This window comes from Sorghum bicolor, chromosome 9 (genome assembly GCF_000003195.3).
Source record: "Sorghum bicolor cultivar BTx623 chromosome 9, Sorghum_bicolor_NCBIv3, whole genome shotgun sequence".
Classification (NCBI taxonomy): Eukaryota; Viridiplantae; Streptophyta; class Magnoliopsida; order Poales; family Poaceae; genus Sorghum; species Sorghum bicolor.
In genome coordinates this window covers 8,334,505-8,356,378 of record NC_012878.2, presented here as the reverse complement: position 1 = coordinate 8,356,378, position 21,874 = coordinate 8,334,505, and the positions used below count along the sequence as shown (strand labels likewise).

The following is a 21,874-nucleotide window of genomic DNA, read 5'->3' as shown; positions in this document are numbered from 1 at the left end:
ATACCATATGTCTCGACCTAGAACAAGCTAGTAGTTTGTCATCCCAAGAACCAAACCTCTTCTCTACGTTCCATTGCAAATTAGCAGTTCAGCACCACAGCAACATCAACAACACATTTAGGGTATACATTTGTATGCCCAATGGTACGATGCCATTTTGTTGGTAAGCTAGCACCACATGTCATGGTGTCATGCAATGGTTGCTTGAGTAGATGGAATTAATTTCTTCTTCAACACTCCAAAAATACCGGTGCCAGTTGATTTGTCAATGTTGACCCCACCAATGTTTTTTGATCGTTCGATTAATCGTGATTAATTGTCCTTATGAGTATGTAGCACTCGATTAGGGCCTTCGATTCGATTAGAGTGATTAGAATCTTGATCATCTGATTAATCATCAATTAAACATGATTAATCGTCTGATCATGTCTCCTGACCGATCAGAGTCGAATTAGAAGATGGGCTACTTTTGGCCTGAGCTATATTTATTTGGGCCAGGCCAATTAGGGTTTCCTTATATACTTCACCCCCACTCTCTCTTTAGTCCTCACTCCCACTCCAGTCGTCCGCTCATGCTGCTCCTACTCGTGCATCTACTAAGCCTACAGCTTGCATCTCACTCCCTCCTCCCTCCCTTCCAGTTCTAATCCAAAAGCAGCCCGCTGCTCCTTGATGCTTACTCCTCCATCTTCCATGTGGCCTGCTTCTTCCTCCCCCTTGGCCTCTTCTGCTACAATTGCAAGGTCACCTACTTTCTACCCCACCTGGAGGCTATAGGTCCAAGGGAGCACAAAGATGAGCTCCTCCTCTAAAGGTGAGTGATTAAACCGGCTTTGCTCTATCATCTTCTCTCCACTGCACTATGCTCAAATCTTGATGCTTTGTTTCTTTGGCTCTTTGTTGAACTTGAGTAGATGAAAATTGAAGGAGGCAGCTTGCAGTGGAAGTCATTATGCCTGAGTCTAATCCTGAAGGAGGTGCTACCGCAACCTCATCAGTTGCATCAGCTGGTGCTGGTTCAACATCCTCAGCTGCTCTAGATGTTTCATCCCTAGTAGAAAAGGCTATAGCAGCACAACCTCCAGAACTTGCTGAGTAGGCTAAAGATTCCAAGAGGATGGCTCGATCTCAAGATCTAGGATGGAAGTATGGCTAGTGGCCAGATCCTACGAAGAAAGAATTTGTTCAGTGCATTTTCTGTAAGAAGGTAGTGTCTGCACGAATAAGTCGGTTCAAGATGCACCTTGTTGGGGGTTATGGGGATTTAGTGAAGTACCCAAAACCACCTCCAATAGTCTAGTGACAGATGATTGTTTACCTGAAGAAGAATACATGGAATAGAATTGTGGCACTTTCTGGAGATGGTGAACAAGAACAAGAAGGAAATGAAGAGCATGAAGTTACTGAAGTTGAACCAGCAAAAGTGCCAAGTTCTGGGACAAGACTAAAGCAAGCACAATCACAAGCAAAGAAGAAAAAAAGCTCAAGTTGTCATCACTTCCTTTTTGGTTGCAGGTCATACTAAAGTAGCAACTCAAAAGAACACCAACACCAAGTTAGTTAGTGCCATGCTTTGCAGGAAACCAGATTGAACCTGAAGACGATGCTTTTTCTAGAAACAACTAGTTTCATATAGTATAGGTTTTGCGCCACCTTGGACCCTACTTTTGGTTTCCAACATTTAGCTTTTTGAAATGGATGGAAATATAGAGATGTTTTATAGGTACTTCAAGGAAGATAAAGAGAGAGGATAGGTTTTATAGTTGTTTCAACCAAACAACTTACAACTTTTTCATAGCACATAGCTCACAATAGTTTTTCCATAGCTCACAGCTAATAGCAGTTTTTTAAAGCTCAAAGCTAAACCAAGTAGACTCTCAACTCCGTACACTCTCATCTCATCCCTCCAAAATCTACACTCTTTCCATCCTTGTGATTGTCATCCTTCTTTCTTCATTGCCAAAGTGGCCAACTATTGCTGATGAAGGGATGGTGATGAATGCCCTAGTGTATGCAACCACTAACATCGTTGTTGTTTTGAGGATAAATTGGTTGTGCTAGCAGCACACGACATTGGATATGTGTTGCATGTGGCTAAGGATTTGAGATATGCTTTTGTTGCGATTCTCAACCATGATGTTTCCACCCCTACAATGGGAGGGTGCAATTGTGATGACAATGATGTAGCTGATGTATGAGTTATTGTCCCCACTATCATTGCATAGTGGTTCCATTCACCTTAGAACCATGTGGTGCCTTGCTCACATACATTGATGCGGTGGTGTAGAAGGGTCGTCAATAGTTGTAAGAGATGTTGACATTTTGTTTTGCACATGTGACTTTTTATGCTTTGATAAGTGGTGACTTTTACTTACTACTGTTAGTTATGGTCATGATTATTTTTTTTTGACGATGGATGAATTAGATGTAATTATGATGACCTTACATAATTCATCATGAACTATTTATACTCCCTCCTTTCCAAATTATTTGTCATTTTGACTTTTTTGGTACATAAATTTTGTTACGTATTTATATATAACTTTGAAAAGACTTAGGGGTGGCATAAACTTACCTCTTAAGTCCAACTCTTTCGAAGATTCAAATGGAAAAAAATCTCCCCCTCCATTTTTGTAATTTCTCACCTCCAAATGAACTCAACAATGGCATGAACTACAATCACGAGAAGGAAGACGTGTATTTGTAGATTGACTAAGTGAACCTCTCCTGTTAATAATGTCTAGACATGGTTCTCTTGACAACACTGCCCTTGATAATCTGGTTTTTCTAGTGGCGGTTCGGTTAAGACAATTGCACCTTGAAACCGCTGCTACAAATAGAGATATCTCTATAGGGGTATTTTGCTTAACGAAACCGCTCTAGAAAATAGACTTCTAGAAGTGGCTGATGAGCTAATGTTCTCCTCACCATAGTTACATATGGCTCCTTATGTATTCATCTCTATTTGAAATGTGAGTTGTCTGTTAAAAAAGATTTATGTAGTAGCGGCAGTGCGGGATGCTAGTGAGCCCAAAACGCTTGCTTTAGCGGCTCCTGCTAGTTACAAGTTCCAAAACCCTTTACACAGTGCAGTATAAAATTGTTTTGAATTTTTTACATATATTTCTTTTACTATGTATCCAGACATGTCTGGTGTATATCTGAGTGCATACCAAAAACAATATACCTACAAAAAGCCAAAATTTTCTATAATTTGGAACTTAGGAGTGTAAGATCATACATACTCCCTCCGTCCCAAAAAGAGTGTCGTTTTAGAATTTCAGACATCTTATTTGATCATCTGTCTTATTTAAAATTTTTATATAAATATTATATATTTTGTTAAGACCTATTTTATTATTAGAGATACTTTACTAATGATTTATTTATTTTATGATTTATATAAAATTTTAAAATAAGACGAATGGTCAAACACGATTTCTAAAAGTAAAAAATGTCACTCTTTTTGGGACGGAGGGAGTAGTGCACAATATTCTACTTCTCCCATTTCAAATTATAAGTCGTTTTGACTTTGTTGGTACATCTGTTTTATTATGCATCTAAATATTAATATGTCTAGATACATAGCAAAATAGATAAATCAAGAAAGTCAAAACGACTTATTAAAATTTGAAACAAAAGGAGTATTATACAGTGCATCATAAGGCTAGTCTCAATGTGGTTTCATGAGAGGTTTCATGCACATTTAAGAGTGTGCCACTTCAGCAAACTATATGAAATGAGGAGAAGAGATAAGGAATTCGTTTCATGGCCACGAAACGAGTGGGACGACATTTCCAACGCTAGGAAACGAGGATGAAACTCACATTGAGGAGCTCCGGTGTTTCATCGGAAGAGATGGATGAGAGGAAAGATAAAGAGAGAAAAGATAGGAATGAAAGAAAAATATAGTAAAATAAACTATGAAATCGTGTAATAAAACTTTAGAGAACCTTGTTTCACGTCAACAGTTCGTGTGTTAGAAATTGGGAGGTGAGAACGCAGCCTTCAAGTACCCGGCCAGCTGCCCGACAGGTTCTTAATTTTCATTCACTGTAGGTGGGGATCTCGATCAAGCTTTAAGGAAACGTGCGAGAGCCGACACGAGGTCTCAAAATCGACGGAGACGCGAAGCCGAAATATAGACGAAGCGACGATATGGGATTGAGACATGGAGAGCGAGGGAAAGAGACCGCGGGTTAGTTGGTGGCGATGAGGCCGTGCCCGGCCACGAAACAGACAAACATGGTACGGCGGGTATCACGCTCGTATACTGTCGTTTGGTCAGGATGCATGCGTAAGCGTCACATCAGCCACGTGTTGTTTGTCTTGCCGGTCTTATATATATATACGGTGATTATATTAGAATTAAGAAAACGACTTATATACTGTATGCATATCTGTTTGGAAAAAGATTGAGAATGACCTAGATGTCAGCGAGTGGACGACCAGACGCGCTGGGCTCCCCATTGTTTTACTACACCGTAGGTATAAAATATACTTTTGACCACCTATATTTCATCTACATACATTTCATCCGGTCATATATATACACACCATAAATCTAGATATATATAGACATGTAGCTACTCCTAGGAGTACGGAGTAATTTCCCGGGTGCATTTTTCGTACTACCCGTAGTAGTTACTTCCATTTTCAATAAACCATATTGCATATGTCTTTATACTTGTTTATGTGTTTAAGTATGTTTATATACTTATATTAAGATACTCTATATCATACCACGCAAAAGTTTTTAAAGAAATCCATATTTTTTAATATATTGTAGTATATATAATAAGTATAGCCATATATTCTATATATGCATACATACTTGACATATATCATCCTAGATGGTCTAGTATGATCATATACTTCGTCTACATACATTTCGTTTGGTCATATACACCATAAATCTAAAGATATTGACATGGGAGTAGCTACTTCTAAGAGTATGAACACTAGTACACAGAGGTACTATACAGGCGGTTCGCAACCCCTTTGTACAGGCGGATTGACGAACCGCCAGTGGCTATAGGCCTGTGGAAATAAAAGTTTCCACAGGCGGTCAACTGAGAGCTGCCTGTAGAAATTCATTTCTACAGGTGGTTCAATTATGAGAACCGCCTGTAGAAACCAATTTCTACAGGCGGAGCCGCCTGTAGAAATGAAATTCTACAGACGGTTCTCATAACAGAACCGCCTGTGGTAAGATTTTTCAATTTAACCCAATTCTAAATTTTTCTGCAAACCCTATTTTTAAATTATATATATATAATATTATATACATTAATATTGAAACTATGTTAGGCTAGAAGATTCAACCAATGCAACATGCAATATATTTATATATACCATTACTTTGTACATAAAATTATATTAATTACAAACATCACACATCAAAGTTTTTTGTTTACAGACATATGAGGTTTCACATCTGAAACCTCTGCTCTAATAACCCGATTGAGATAGCTTTAGCCTACTAATATCTCTTAGCGCTCTAAACTCAGGCTTTGCTAGGACGCTGGTCGGGTCGTGTTATTTCCCTTCGGTGGGAATGGCTTCTCTCAAGAGAAAAGTGCAGAGGTCCTCAACTATGTTATATAGAACAGCTTGAGTCATGCTCTTCGCCTTTTCCAACTCATGTTGCTGAAGAGGAAGTTAGAAACATCATAAATTTATAGTTCATATAACACATGCTTAGCAACAAAAAATGACACAAATAATATAAACGACTATTAGAGCAATACCTTAGAAGGGTTAGTTACATATCTTCCGGTCTCTCTCATGAACTCGCAGACGTAGAATCCACAGTGGACCGATCCGACTAGTTGCTTATGGCACTGATGTATGACAGAAAAGTGGATATTTATTAGTTGCAACATCGTCATATGCATATTATATTTATAAAAGACAACTTGTGATATTTTGGTACGTACCGGCCATTTATAAAATAATCTCAATGGCTGCCCCGGTTCTGATGAATCGCACCTTCCACCTTTGATCTTATAATAACTAGAGGCCCTATAGTATCGAATACACAATCCTCAAGTTATTCTGAAACTCTTATAAAAGTAGGTATGAATATTTAATGTACTCAGCTTACCGTTCCAAGTGTGTAATGAATTTTGCATAACTTGAAGGATCATAGTCTGCAGAGTCTAGGACTAGCACACGTCCTAGACTAGGATTAATGAGGAGGCAGATCCAGTGGTCCCTGAGAGAATCGAATTTATGATGCAAGTGCCCATTGAAATTACTAATACGACGATGAATACAAATTGACACTTACCCAAAGTTGTATGGGGCAACAACACATTCTCGATCTTGATACTTGAGCAGTGCCAAGGCTATGTAGAGGTCGTATTTACATTCATAATCTAGTCGACTTTCATCTATTATCTTCTTATGCTCAGCGGGGTCCAAACCTTCTAAGGAGTCGTGTTTGTCTCCGATTCTGAAGTTGTGCTGCTCCTCACATATCTTCATCGGGCTCAGATACACAACCCTTTTACTGGCAGACCTATCCGGATCTGAACCGTACCGCATCTCTTGTTGTTTAAAATTCATTCTGCAATGAGCACTTGTATGTTAGATGTTGAAAATTGATGCAACTCATGAATAATAACACAAGATAGTACGAGTGACACTTACAATGCAAACACGGTTACCAGCTGCACGTCTAGTCTCTGGAGGTTCATCATTAGCCACATGTCCTCGAAGGTAACGATTGCCTTTGTACGCTCACTGTTGAATGCTTTTGGTGGTATAATCACATTGATCGTGTGAATGCCTACAGAAGCTGCTCTCATATACCAGTCATGCATCCTTTTTATACCAGATGGGATCTTTTTGAGTTTGTCCCAACTAAGTAGTGGTCTGCCTGGCTCATATTTAGTAGGGACAAATTTGTAATCATCCTTCGTTGGTGGCCTGATATTGACAATACGTGTTTCAAAGCTTTTTGACCCCTCCTTCTCATGCTCTGCCAAGTCAACAAGTTTTGAAGTGCGGCTCCTTGCAATTCCGGATAAAAATAGGGCCTTACCAGCGGCCTTCTTCTTTGGCTCGTACGGGGAAACCAATTTGGGGACCGAGAATTTTGTTTTCTTTGGTTGCGGTGGTGTCTTATCATCATTTTTTGGTGCCGGAGAGACATCATCTAACCATCTTAAGCAACCTCATTTGAGCAAATATAGACCATACCTAGCTATTCTACTCTCTCCCTCTCATGGTGAAACTCTAGATCCAAAAAGTAGCTTAAATTGAGGAATAGGGCACAAAAAGAGGCATTAGAGACATCAACTAACCTTACTTAGCCACCTCCTTCCAAGAAATGAAGATCAAAACCTCCCCCCTTGTATTTTGAAAAATCTAGACCTCCAAGATGGGCTGCAATGGAAGGTGGCTGCGAGCTACAGTTCTGCCCGAGTAGGAAGAAGAGGGCTGCGGATATTTATAGGAAGATAATTCACAGGCGGTTTGTTATGTGAACCGCCTGTGTAAATCCATTAACACAGGCGGTTCACATAACAGAACCGCCTGTGTAAATGAACCATTTACACAGGCGGTTCAATTATGTGAACCGCCTGTGTTAATGGATTTACACAGGCGGTTTTCTTACAATAACCGCCTATACTGAGCCTTTTATACAGATGGTTTTCAATTCTAGCCGTACAAATTTACAACACAGGCGCATTATAACTAAAACCGCCTGTGCAAATGTTTTACCCCCACCGGCTTAGAACCTCTGTGTACTAGTGGAAGTAATTTCCCTATATATATAATAATTCTATATATATTTATTGTATATACATTTTATCTTACAAATATTGATACATTTTTATATAAACTTTAGATATTTTGATTAAGAACATCGTTTTGATGAAGGAGGTATTTTGACAAGGCCATTAGAGACCATTCATGAGAACTTCAAACATAATTTGCTAGATACAAATGATCTCAAATGAAAAAAATATAAATTACAAAGTTGTAGATCTCTTTAGATATACAATTTGATATAAATTTTATTTTTATCCAACTTCATTCAAAAAATAATAAATTTTGCTGTGCTGCACGTATCATTAGAGGTGGCTCTAGATCCAATTGTCTCTACTCGATTAATTTGTACAGACGGTTGGATCTAAAGTATATTCTCCAAAAATAGAGACATATGTAGAGATGGTTAAAAACACAAACCACTCTTACAAATTCATTTTTGGATGCACCTTATTTTTAGAACTATTTTAAGAGGTGGTTGTAAATTGAGCCGCTTCTATTAGAAATCGAGACATCTCTATATATGATACTAGGAGAATACCCCGTGCGTTGCTGCGGGAATTTCAGATAATTTATAAAGAAATTAGACTATTTCTATTTATAGTTATATGAATGAAACTATTTTAGATTAATTTTGTTGAATTGTTTGACACATCAATGTGAACAGCTAAATGTATGTTAGTAGATGAAGATATAACTATCATAATACATGTGCTAGTTGGCTATAATTGCAAGTTTTAGTGGATTGTTGATGTGGATAGCTTGCATGTCAAAAAATAATAAATTTTGCTGTGCTGCACGTATCATTAGAGGTGGCTCTAGATCCAATTGTCTCTATTTGTACATACGGTTGGATCTAAAGTATATTCTCCTAAAATAGAGATATATGTAGAGATGGTTAAAAACACAAACCACTCTTACAAATTCATTTTTGGATGCACCTTATTTTTAGAACTATTTTAAGAGGTGGTTGTAAATTGAGCCGCTACTATTAGAGCAGCTCCAAAGGAGTTTGCAAATGGGTTTTGCATTTTAGAATTTGCCAAAAAACTAAAAAAGAGGGGTCCAATGGTTTGGCATTTTATGCAAGTTGGCATTTGGAGGAGGAGAATTGGCAAAAATGCCAAACTTTCCTTGGCTTGGCAAACGGCATACCCGCGGGTTTCTCGTGGCCGCGACGTACTCCCATGCGGTGGGACTTTTCTTCGTGCCACAAATAGGTTGCCACAGTCCCTTCGCTTCTCCAGACCGCGCCGCCGCCTTGCATCGTCCTCTCCCACGCCGCCGCCGCCAAATAGATCGCTTCGACAGATCGCTTTGACCGTCGCCATGAATAGATCGGCGGCGAAGGACCGGAGATCGGCGCGCGGGAAAACAAGATCGCGGGAAAAAAGAAGACCGCGCGCGGCGCGAGGAACTCGTTCGCGCTAAAAAATTTGTTTGCCAGGTCCACCTAGACAAATGCCAAGTTTGATTTGCAAAGTCCCTTGGAGAACTCCTATTTTTAAACTTTGCATTTGTATTTGGGACTTTGTAAAAAACCACAAATGCCAACTCTAAATGCCAACTCAGAGTTGCTCTTAGAAATCGAGACATCTCTATATATATATATTTGTAGTCGTGAGTATTTGGTGGACCTGTGATTACGTGCCAAAATAATAAATGCCTTAGGATCACATTCCAACAGTTCTCGTTACATCCACCGATTTTTATTGTCCTTTTATTTACAGACACGTTCGTACTGTAATAGCTAGTCTCTAGGTGTAGATGTAAGGTGCGAAATTGTAAAACAATGGGTTGCTGTCTGCAATCTCCTTGATTGCGAGACAACCGGTACTGCATTTCATGAATAATAAGGACCACTGTCCGTGTAGGACGATAGCTGCATTGTATGAATAAGAAAGGACCATTATGGCATTATATCTTTAGTTTTCTGTGTCCCCATCAGTTACCGTACTGACGTGTGTATAAATAGGAAAACTTTGGCTTAGCTGCACGTACGTCCATCAGGCGTGGTGTTCACAGGGTCGTTGGGTTGGGACGTTCCAGCAGCACTGGGCGACACGTTTGTCAAAATTATGCCGTGCTAGATTCAACATTAAAATCAACAGAGATAGTACATTATCTAGTTGAGAAATTGAGATACCGACAATTATTCACTAAATAGTGTAAGGTCACACATTGCCCTAGCTGCAGCGTGTGCAGAAACATCTCAAATCTTGTGTTCTAAAGAATAGAAATTGAAATAAAAAAAGCAAATTAAACATTGATTAAATATATGAAATTGAGATCAACAAAAGGATTGAGATCGATTGGGAAAATGTACTTACAAAGTCTAAAACACCTCACGTATGGATGTAGCAACTTCATGGACACTAGATGTAGCGGATAGCTTCAGCCTGGAAGGGCCCCTTGGGTTCGAGGGCCTAGTGCAGGAGCACAGCTTGAATGCCCCCTAGGGCAAGGCCTGTGCCCATGCCATACATGGTGAGCTGATTGGCGCAGCGGGACTCGTCGAGCTCGACCCGCTGATGTTAACACCGCACACGGACGCCACAGTACATCACGACATCATGGAGGACCCGAAGCTGGTGGAGCACACGGCTTTGCTCGCTGACACAGTTGGGTCATCACGTGGCCTCCACTGTCACCAAACCATTGGTATTTGCTCGTAGACGCCGTGTTAGCATGTCGACTTGACGACGCGGCTGACACCACCTTGTGACGCGGTAGCCATAGGTCACGTCAAAAGTGGTTGGTGTTCAGCTATCCCTCGGGCGTTGATACGCCCATGGTGGGCGAAGAGGGCTGCTTTGCAGACGGACCCAAGTACGGCACCGAGGAACACCCAGTCTCGTTTACCAAAAAAAATTTCAAAATTTTCCGTCACATCGAATCTTGTGGCACATGCATGAAACATTAAATATAAATGAAAACAAAAACTAATTACACAGTTTAACTGTAAATCACGAGACGAATCTTTTGATCCTAGTTACTCCATAATTGGATAATATTTGTCACAAACAAACGAAAGTGCTACAGTACCGAAAACTTTTCACTTTTTGGAACTAAACAAGGCCTAACAAAGACGCCTCCTTCAAGCGTTGTCTAGACAACTTCACTAAGATGGTGGTGTGTAAGAGGGATTCTCCGCTGATTCGTGAGCCTCCCAAGTAGCCGCTTGCTAAGCCACTACTATCATGGTAGAGCAAATGGTTGGCGGCTCAGAGCCTGTCCACAGTACCTGCTTCTAAGCGAGATAAGATGCTAATCATGCAGTGTATGGGCTACGATCAAGGATCCATCAGCACTATCAGCGTTGGAGGTGGAGGCCTTTGACAAGGTCTTTGATGGCAACATGATATCGTCGGAGGCCAAGGCGATAGAGATGCAAGGTCATTTTTTAGGTCGCACCGCTGCATCGGTTATGGTTGTTTCCTTTATATAATATCAAAACAAAAAAATTGTTAGATGGTTCAACTACGGTTGTGTTAGGTGAAAATGTGTCGTATGTCTAGTTAGGCCTTGTTTAGTTCCCAAAAATTTTTGGGTGGGTATACTGTAGCACTTTCGTTTTTATTTGACAAACATTGTCCAATCATGAAGTAACTATGTTCAAAAGATTCATCTCGTGATTTACGGGCAAATGTGTAATTAGTTTTTGTTTTTATCTATATTTAATACTCCATGCATGTGCCGCAAGATTTGATGTGACGGAGAATCTTGAAAAGTTTTTGGTTTTTGGTGAACTAAACAAGGCCTTAAACTCTTTTACTCAATACAATAATACGTAAATCTCTTTTTGCGTATTTAAGAGACCAATGAGTGCTTGATCATCGTCACTCGTTCTAAAAATTTTTGCAAAATAAGAATAGTGTCATTTTCGTTTGTATTTGACAAATATTATCCAAACATATACTAACTAGACTCAAAAGATTCGTCTCGTCAATTTCGGCCAAACTGTGCAATTAGTTTTTATTTTCGTCTATATTTAATACTTCATGTAACATGGGTCTAAAGATTTGATGTGACGGGGAATCTGAAAAATTTTGCAAAATTTTCTTAGGCCTTGTTTACTTCCCAGAAAATTTTGCAAAATTTTTCACATTCCTCGTCACATCGAATCTTTAGACGCATGCATGAAGTATTAAATATAAACGAAAATAAAAACTAATTGCACAGTTTGGTCGAAATTGACAAGACGAATCTTTTGAGCCTAGTTAGTCCATGATTGGACAATATTTGTCAAATACAAACGAAAATGCTACAGTGTCCATTTTCCAAAATTTTTCGGAACTAAACAAGGCCTTAATAATAGACAAATTGAAAAACGAAAATTGTGAGCATAGCATAGTACGCTGACTGAGACGTTTTCCCGTTGTTGAAACCTGAACAGTGTACCTGAGCAGTACTCCTTCCTGTTCCTATCTCTTTTTCATTTTTTTTAAAGAAACAGGAGCGGTTCGCACGAACGAAGCAACAGTATTGGAACAGTACACACGCCGTCATGGCGCTCCAGCTCCTCCGCCATGCGCTGGTGTCGCTGCTGGTGGTGGCCGTTCACGCGGCCGGCGCGACGCGCGCGGGCGGCGACATGCACCACCTGCAGATGGTGACCTCCACCGCCGGCACGGCGCGCGCGGTGGCGTCGTGCGCGAGCTGGCGGCTCGGTGTGGAGACCAACAACATCCGGGACTGGTACAGCATCCCCGCCGAGTGCCGGAGCTACGTCCGCGACTACATGTACGGCGACCTGTTCAGGCAGGACTGCGCGGTGGTGGCAGGCGAGGCCGCCGCCTACGCCGAGGGGCTCGAGCTCGCCGGCGACGGGGAAGAGGTGTGGGTGTTCGACGTCGACGACACCACCCTCACCAACCTCCCCTACTACGCCGACACCGGCTTCGGGTACGTACGTGTGGGTTGCCTTGCTTGTGCGTGCGATTTTATTGCAGACTGCGAGCCATGGCGACGAGAGCGAGCTTGCTTGTGCGTGTGCGGCGTGCGTGCAGGGCTGAGCCGTACAACGCCACCTACTTCGACGAGTACGTGGCGAACGCGACGGCGCCGGCGCTGCCGGAGGTGCTGGAGCTGTACGAGAAGCTGCTGTCGCTGGGCATCAAGGTGGTGTTCATCACCGGCAGGCACGACGACGAGGAGGCGGCCACCGTCAAGAACCTCCGCAGCGCCGGCTACCACACCTGGGAGAAGCTTGTGCTCAAGTACGTAAACGTTTAACAGCCGCATATCCCAACAACTCCTCCGTCTGCACCTCTTGTCCTCTTGTCAAATAAAAAAAAAACTCGTTCCAGTACTGCCAGAAAGATAGTTATCCACTCTATTGAGTGGCAGGAGATTTCTGGGCCAACGGACAGCTCAGCTCAGGACCTAATTCCTGGGTTAGGATTACATGCAGTACACCACAAAAAAAAGAATGATTTTTTTTTTTACATATAAGGATTTTGTACACGTGCTTCTATTTCCATCAAATCAGACACTTTAACATCATGGCACACACAAGAAAGAAAAGGAAGGAACAAACCTGACCTTTTTTTTTTTTTGAGAATGAACAAACCTGACTTGTTGTTCCCCACGTCCACTTGGCCCATGCTCTATCTCCTGATGGGCCTTCATGGGCTGTACGCAGTGCTACCGCTATGGGGGGCCTGCACTTGAGGGCCGAAATGACATGCCCTGCGGAAAACACACTCGGGTCCTGTGTCACCTGTGTTGGTGCCTTGCAGGCCGTCGTCCCTGGGCTCGTCGGTGGTGCCGTACAAGTCCGGCGAGCGGCAGAAGCTGGTGGACGCCGGGTACCGCATCGTGGGCAACATGGGCGACCAGTGGAGCGACCTCACCGGCGCGCCGGAGGGCGACCGCACCTTCAAGGTGCCCGACCCCATGTACTACGTTGGCTGAATAATGCGAGTATATATGCCACGTACTCCAAGCTCCAATAACAGGCATCATGCAGGTATATGTCATGTGATGCCGATCGTCATCATATCTTTGACAGCCTCTGTACTTGCGCAGATGTGAATGTTTGTTACTCCAATTTACTACGTGCAATAAATCGTAAGCACATGTGTGCTAATACTAATAGATTGCGTGATCGATTCATCCTGAGGCTTCAGATAATGCAGCAAGAATAGAATGAATAGCACATAGACTTTGGGAATTCGTTATTCATTTCATTTTTTTAGGGGAATTCGGTATTCATTTCATAACCAACACAGAGTTCAGACATCGGCATTTATACCAGCAGTTACCGCCTACAGACCAAACGACCAGACCATTAAGCCCACTAGCAAAAGGCTCAACTACTCATTACGGGCATGTTTGGATTGGAGGTTTTTCAAAGTAATTTCAAAAGATTAGGAATCATGTATTTTGTTGACATCATGTACCGTATGGAACAAAGGATTGGAGCTCACCATTCCTGTGGAAAGGTTTCTTCTCCTGAACAAAACACAAGAATTTTTACATCCACTCAAATCCAAAGTTTATGTGGAAGCCCGAGGCGCTCTCTGTGCACCTGCTCTGTCCGGGCGTGCCTAACTGGCTAAGGGCACTCACAATGCAGACTCTATCACAGAGTCTAAAGTTATTTATTACCTCGAACAATGTGGACTTGGAGTCTTATTTTTTTCTACCTCTTTCTTCAATAAATATGCTGCCACATCAGCAAAATACCATAAATAATATGTAATTAAGTGTCTTGGACTCTGTGATAGAGTCTTGCATTGTGAGTGCCCTAAGCATGCTTCTGGAGAGAATTAGGCAGGAGAGAGAAGCAATGGGGAGAGAACAAGTAGACAAAAGGGTGGCTGGGCTCCACTCGGAAATATATGTATGCATGCAACGGCGGTCCATTCTATGGGCCACTAATCCCACTTGTAAGAGAGTCATGGACAAAATGTGCAACATACAGATTTATCATTAAGCATTAATAATGACTCTATTAATATTCATATAACCATGTCTTGTAGTATTTCCCACGTTATGGATTTCTATGTTCCAAACACCCTTTCTAGCAATTTCCTGTGTTTTTCCTTTCCTCTGTTTTACTACTACACACTTAGTCTATTCCTGTATTTTTTTCTCTTTCTTCTGTTTTGTATTCCTTTGTTCCAAACAGGCCCTACATGGTCCACTCAGACACTCTTCTCTATTGCCGGCCGCGCTACAGCCCCCTTCCTTCTCCTAATATTCCTTCCTCCTTGAGTTCCTATGGGCATGATTGGTTGCCCCGTTGGGTCGGTGTAAAGGCCCATCTGGCTCCATTTGATACACTCAGTCCGTGTTTGGTTGCCCAACTCGCATACTTTGTCTGTGCCCTATCGTTCATTGCGGCCCCTCCCTCCTGGCCGCCTCCGTCTTCTCGTCGTGACCTTCACTCGCGAGCCAGGACAGCGCGACGCTTGGTGGGAACCCTAGGCGCGGTTGGCAGAAGACGGCTCCATCCGACTCTGAAAAGCGCGCGCACAGGGGTTGGAGTTAGGGTGACTGCTTCCATTCCTCCACTCTCATGCCTCCACTGCTCTGGTGCGCCCTCCCTTCTCCCTTCTCGGCGCTGGTTTGTCACTTGCATTCTGCACAGTTGCCAGAACCTTCTTGGTTCTCCGGTGCTTCGGCTAGTATACCTCGCCTTACCCCTCTTCTCTCCCTATGTTTCATACCATGAGATTTTGGTTATGGCCATGATTGTTTTGTTGGGGTTTGTCATGGTACCCTCCTAGATCTGTGCAATTGTGATGTAGATATGGCATTCTTGCTAGTAGATCTGGTGGTTTCGTGCCTTGCTGTGCATCTTAAGCAGGACTGTGTGCATAGTACTGATGATGATGCTTTTTTTTATTATGAAACTAAGCTCAGTGCCAAGGTCAATAATTATTATAGTACATATGGTTGATTAGGCATTGGAGGAGCACCTTTTGGTGTGGTAACCGCGTCTATGTTTGCAGCCTTTTTAATGATTCTTTGCAATTACTTTTCAGTTCATAGCACAAATGGTTCAAATGGTTCATTCCCTTGCTAATTAGCCCATACATATGTATATCCTATTCGTAGAAATGGACTTCCAAGCTAGATGGCGAGTGACTGCTACTATGATTGTAGCTGTGGCATGTTGGTTTTTCATGTGGTTTAGGAGAAGAGTTGCAGACGTTCGGTCAATTACCTATGGGCCTCTAACAGAGAGGGGCCAATAGAGGATTAAAAACCTTAACTACATCTACAATTCATATTATGTCCATTATGTTAATCTTCTTAGGATGAGAAGGCCACCTTTTTCCAGCTGTGTGATCTTTTTCGCACTAGAGGTCTTGTAACAGACAACATACATGCTACTGTTGAAGAACAAGTTGCAATGTTTTTGCATGTTGTTGGCCACAATGAGAGGTTCAGAGTAGTAGACCTCACATTCAGGAGGTCAGTGGAGACCATCAATTGGTTTTTTCAGAGAGTTTTGTATGTAGTAGGGGAGTTGAGGAATGAATTGATTGTTCCTCCTAGTAGTAGTGTACATCCTAGGATTCTTGGGAGCAGAAGGTGGTACCCTTTCTTCAAGGTTGGTGTTCCCTCCATTCCATTGGTGGTCATCACAAGTTAATTCACCTTGGAGTTATCTATTTCACAAACTTTTTATTACTACGTAGGACTGCATAGGAGCAATTGATGGAACACATATCCTAGCTAGAGTGCCTAGGAGGATACAAGCTGCCTTTAGGTAGGAAGCACACCATCACACAGAATGTACTAGCAGCAGTGGACTTTGATTTGAGGTTCACTTATGTGTTGACTGGTTGGGAAGGGTCTGCACATGATGCCCTTATTTTGTCTAATGCCATACAGAGCAATGACGGCCTTAGAGTCCCTCCAGGTAAAATCCAAACCATATGGAATTATATGAAATCTAAACCCTAGCCCTTTTTTTACCTTTCCAGGAAAAATCTATCTTGTCGATGTTGGGTACGCTGTCAGCCTGGTTTCTTATCTCCTTTTCTGTGGTACAAAGTACCATTTGAGGGAGTATGGCTCCAACAGACCCCAAAACAAGATAGAGCTCTTCAATCTTAGGCACTTCTCTCTTAGAGTTACAGTGGAGAGAGCCTTTGGGGCTTTGAAGAACAGGTTCAGAATTTTAGACAACAAACCATTTCACCCATACAAAACACAAGTAAAACTAGTTCTTGCATGTTGTATCCTGCACAATTGGATCTTGAGACATGGGGAGGACGAACATGTCCGTGATGAGGCATCTTGGATCCCTAACGTCACTAACAATGCCAATCAGCCTGACCATGTCCTAGATAACGCTGCTTGGGTAGAACAGAGGGAAGCATGGGCTTCTGCAATGTGGTAGAACAGGGGCTCTTCTAGAGTTTACGAATGCAACCAAACACAAGCACTTGTATCATCCTACCACGGCTAACCCTGGCCTGGATGACCCCTCCATCCCAAACGGCCAAGCCTGGGGCAACCAATCACGCGCGTAAGATGAACATGTAGGATACCAAGGACGCAAATCATGGCTATCCTTCCATGTCGACAGTGTTGGAGGCAGATGAGACTACTAAACCTAAATTTGAGACACAGCCAAAGCCCCACGATAAAACTGAACCGGCTGTCGCGTCATTCGCGTGGCTGCCGAACAAGGGTGTGGTGATGACAGAGTAGAGAGGAGAAGAAGGAGGTGGTGCCCAATGAAAGTAGAGAGCTGGAGGGCCTCGCATTGCTAGCATGAATCTCGCGTAGCCACCGAGCAAGGGCGTGGCGGTGGTGGGACCGGGAAGATGGTGGTGGTGCCACACGACGAAGCTTCGAAGCCAGCCAAATAAGGATTGGAGGAGAGAGAAAAAGAGAGAGAGAGAGAGCAAGAAGAATTATTGGTCTGATTTTCTAGCTAGGTCTCTGTTCGCTTATGTTATCAGCCGTACTTTTTCTGTCAGCCAGCAGTGTTTTTCTCTCATAATAAATCAGCGAACAGATATCAACTATGGTTTTTCAGATCAACGAACATGACATAACTATCAAGCACTTTCTACATTGTGACTTTCCTATAGGAGTGTTTAGTTATATGTCGGCATATTTTATATGGTTAAATCTATTAGTTTTTTTAAATGCGATCCATTACACAGTTGTAATACAAATCTTCAAGCAGAATCAAACATATAGAAATCTGACAGGTTTAGTAACAAAAATCTGTCAACAGACAAATAGCAAATGTCATCTATTATTATCTCTCACGCTGTGCACGTACAGCATATCTAACGGCACAGCTTGAGCACATACTTCGCTGTGTATCTAACAGCAAGGCCGTCTATGGCCTTGTTCAGTTCGCAAAAATTTTTAGATTTCGACACGGTAGTATTTTCGTTTTTATTTGACAAACATTATCCAATCATAAAGTAACTAGACTTAAAAGATTCGTCTCTCAATTTACAGATAAACTGTACAATTAATTTTTATTTTTATGTATATTTAATACACTATGCATATCTGGAGTCTGGAGGGGAGATAGTGCGGTATCTCGGTGCATATCTAACGGCACAGCCTGTTCACGTATTTGCGCGGCAAATTTTAGGTTCTCGTCGTGGCAGCGGACGCTAGCACGGAAGCACCTTGCTGTTGCGCAAGACGGTACTACAGGCGTAGTACAGCCTAGCTACAAGATAGCAACACATCACATGGCGGAGCGAGCACCTTGCTCTCGCCGGGCCGGCCCATACGCCGCTCGCTGTGCAGTGTGCTGTACTGTACTACTGTAGTAGTATAGGAGAGTGGCATCCAACCACCTCCGTGCCCCGCATTCATGGCGCCATTAACACATCCTCCTCCGAGATCCATTTCTTCCCAGCTCCTGTCTCCTCTTCCAGCTCCGGCCGGCCGATCGGCCCTCCCCGTCGACAGTCACTTGCGTCCTTGCATGCAGCCTTGCAGCTGGGCAGCTGGCCGCCCAGTTCGTCAGCGACCTTTACGCTGTCATGGACCCCCATGGACGAACAATGCGCCAAAGTGTTGGTTAAACAACATACAAAAATGGCGAAAAATGGGAGTATTAACCAGCCGAGAACCAACCAATATTCACCCCATTACCATCGATGTGTACGTTACGCCAAAGCCGATGATCGAGGTTAATAAATTGCCTCCCGAAAGCAAAAGGAAGAAACGAAACCCAAAGAAAGATCGAGGTGCAAGGTGGCCGGCCCCGCCCCCGGCGGCAGATCACGGCACGGTGACGGTGACCACGCCTCCGGCGGCGGCGCCAGGCAGGCCGAACGGCAGCCCGCCAACACCAACTCCAACGCCGACGCCAATAGTCACGCCGCCGCCGCCGCCGCCGTCGCACCCGGCTGGGCGCGCCCCGGGGATGTGGAGGCAGCTGAGTCCTCCTTCCCCCGGGAACTCGTCGCACTCGGGCTGCGGCCGCTGCATGTCCCTCCCCGGCACGCAGTTCCCCACGAAGTCAAACACGCCGCGGCTCCCGAGCTGCCGGTCGCACCGCTGGCTGATCCCGGAGAAGAAGTTGAAGGACACGGACAGGTTGGTGATCCGCCGCAGGTCGCACAGCAGGTCCGGGAGCTCGCCGGTCAGCTGGTTGTGCGCGAGGTTGAGCACCTCGATCCCGGACAGGCACGACAGCGTCCCGGGGACGTGGCCCGACAGCGCGTTGTAGCTCAGGTCCAGCACCTCGATGCTGGGGAGGAACCCCAGCGCCTCCGGCACGCACCCCGTCAGGTTGTTGTTGAGGAACAGCACCTCGCGGACCCGGCCGCCGCCGCCGGCGCCGAACTCGTAGGCGGCCGGGACGGCGCCGGTGAAGTGGTTGTTGGCCAGCGTGATGACCGTCGCCGGGGAACCCCATAGCGTGTCCGGGATCTGGCCTTCGAACTGGTTGTCGTTGAGGAACACGGCGTCTAGCTCTTTGGCGAAGACCTCCGGCGGGACCTCCCCGGAGAAGGCGTTGAAGCGGAGGTCGAGGTACACCAGCGACGGGATGAGCAGCGTGGAGGACGGGAACGGGCCGGAGAAGAGGTTGTTGCTGAGGTCCAGCTCCGTCAGGTACTGCAGGTCCCGGAGCGTGTCGGGGACGGCGCCACCGAGGCGGTTGCTGTTGAGGTGCAGGAACGTGAGGTGCGCGAGCAGGGACATCGCGTCGGGGAGCGTGCCCCTCAGGTTGGCGCGGTTGAGGTCGATGCCGGCGACCACCGTGGACAACGCGCCGGCCGCGGCGGCGGCTGCGCCGTCGGGCGGCGCGGAGCAGTACACGCCCTTGTAGGCGCACACATTGGCGCCCTGCCACGAGGACAGCGCGCCATTGGGGTCCTCGGTGACGGCCGCCTTCAGCGCCTGCAGCGCCGCGTACTCCTGGCTCCGTGGGCTGCTGGCCGGCGCGCCCGAGGAGGAGGCGGTGGCGGTGTCGTCGTCAGTGCTAGGGCTAGGAGGAGCAGGCGGCGAGCCGTGGATCCAGGCGGCAATGGCGGCGCCCAGGCCGAGCTGGGAGGTCGGGGCGGGGGTCAGCAGCAGCAGCAGGAACACGGCGGCGGCGACACGGGCGTGGAATGGTGGTGGCCGCCGCCTGGCCATGGCTACCTTTGAGCCCACCGTACCCGGCGGTTAAAGCTCCTCTCTTTTTGGCTGTGAGATCTGAGAGGAGAGTGATTCTTGTGAGAGAGAACGGGGACGGTGGGGGAAGGAGAGAGGGTGATCAGCTCAGCTCAGCTCAGCTCAGCTCGGCTGGTAATACATTGATTGATCTCCTCTGTCTCGCCGTCTTTGCTGCTTGACAGTCTATGCTCTCTCTCTTGACCCTGATGAAACCACAGCTGGAAGTGGGATATGATGGGTCAGCATTGCTGTGTGTCCTGTTACTCATGTGAGTACGTGGTACTACCCGGTGTAAAATCTGCAAAAGTGCGTGAACACGGGACTGTTTAGTTTCCCACCCAAAATTTTTTGAGCCATGACTATCGAATCTTTGGACACATGCATGAAATATTAAATGTATATAAAAAAATTAATTAATTATACAGTTTGGTTGAAAATTGCGAGACGAATCTTTTAAGTCTAGTTACTCCATGATTAGCCTTAAGTGCTACAGTAACCCACATGTGCTAATGATAGATTAATTATGCTTAATAGATTTGTCTTGTAGTTTTCTGACGAGCTATATAATTTATTTTTTTTATTAGTTTCTAAAAACCTCTTCCGACATCCTTCCAACACATCCAATGTGACATAAAAAAATTTTCATCCCTCAATCTAAACAGAGCCAACGCATAGCATCGTATCATACTGTAATAATTCCTTCATAAAACGGAGCATACGGTGAAGGTGCAAGAGCAATACAGTAGTTTCGAAGACTTTCGGATCCATAGCAAGCTTGAATTTTTTGAAGGTGTCAATTCCGCTCACATGCGTCAAGAAAGACTCAAGAAGGGGGCCCGACAAGCCTTGGTCGCAGCAAACACGGTGAATGTCACTCCGGCGTGACCAAAGACGAGAACACATCTAATATGGATGCTAATGTTGGAAAAGGCATACCAAAGCTTCCATGGATGGATTGCATGTAGAGTTTTTCTCTTTTGATGATGATGGGATCGGATTGCATTGGCTGGCCGTTCTATCGTCTCAACATCATCGAAAGGTAGTACTTGACCAGAATGGGAAGTCCTCCAAAAATCATGTGATATATAATCTTATCAATAGATCCAACTGATTGTTGCATCGTATAGACTGGATGTTTGTTACTTTCGACTTACAATAATCATCAAGCACTTGTTTACTTAAGTTTATGTGTTGAATCTGTCAGCAATTCAGTAGTATTTTTCTCTAAAAAAATATGAGCAAACAAGTATTTTTAACCATAGCTTATCAGCCAAGTCGAGCATGCCATATTTCTTGACCCAAAAACCAACCTGAACACCTGAAAATCCTAAAAGTATAACCAAATTTGATCGGGTGAGTAGGGATGGAGAAAATGTCATCTAACATCAAGCTTGGATTAAACAAAAAATGGGTAAGAGAAGTGACAGTTTTTTTTTTGGCAAGACCTGACACTTGGTCTTTCAAGTTTGTACTAGATAGCATACCCGTG

The 21,874-nt window shown here is 44.1% G+C and overlaps 2 protein-coding genes across 2 annotated transcripts; one reads left to right on the top strand and one right to left on the bottom strand.

Annotated features, from left to right (window-relative positions):
* Window positions 12,130-13,896, top strand: LOC8055707 (acid phosphatase 1). Its single transcript, XM_002440697.2, has 3 exons — window positions 12,130-12,684; window positions 12,789-12,998; window positions 13,521-13,896. The coding sequence occupies exons 1-3, from the start codon at window positions 12,287-12,289 to the stop codon at window positions 13,693-13,695; spliced, it is 783 nt and encodes a 260-aa protein (XP_002440742.1). The 5' UTR covers window positions 12,130-12,286; the 3' UTR covers window positions 13,696-13,896.
* Window positions 18,818-20,718, bottom strand: LOC8055706 (leucine-rich repeat extensin-like protein 4). Its single transcript, XM_002439365.2, has one exon. It carries the CDS (start codon window positions 20,362-20,364, stop codon window positions 19,003-19,005), a length of 1,362 nt encoding a protein of 453 aa, XP_002439410.1. The 5' UTR covers window positions 20,365-20,718; the 3' UTR covers window positions 18,818-19,002.

Coding starts and splice junctions, on each gene's coding strand:
- LOC8055706 (XM_002439365.2), bottom strand. CDS start 20,364: ATGGCCAGGCGGCGGCCACCACCATTCCACGCCCGTGTCGCCGCCGCC.
- LOC8055707 (XM_002440697.2), top strand. CDS start 12,287: ATGGCGCTCCAGCTCCTCCGCCATGCGCTGGTGTCGCTGCTGGTGGTG. Junction 12,685..12,788: donor TACGCCGACACCGGCTTCGG/GTACGTACGTGT, acceptor GCGTGCGTGCAG/GGCTGAGCCGTACAACGCCA. Junction 12,999..13,520: donor TGGGAGAAGCTTGTGCTCAA/GTACGTAAACGT, acceptor GGTGCCTTGCAG/GCCGTCGTCCCTGGGCTCGT.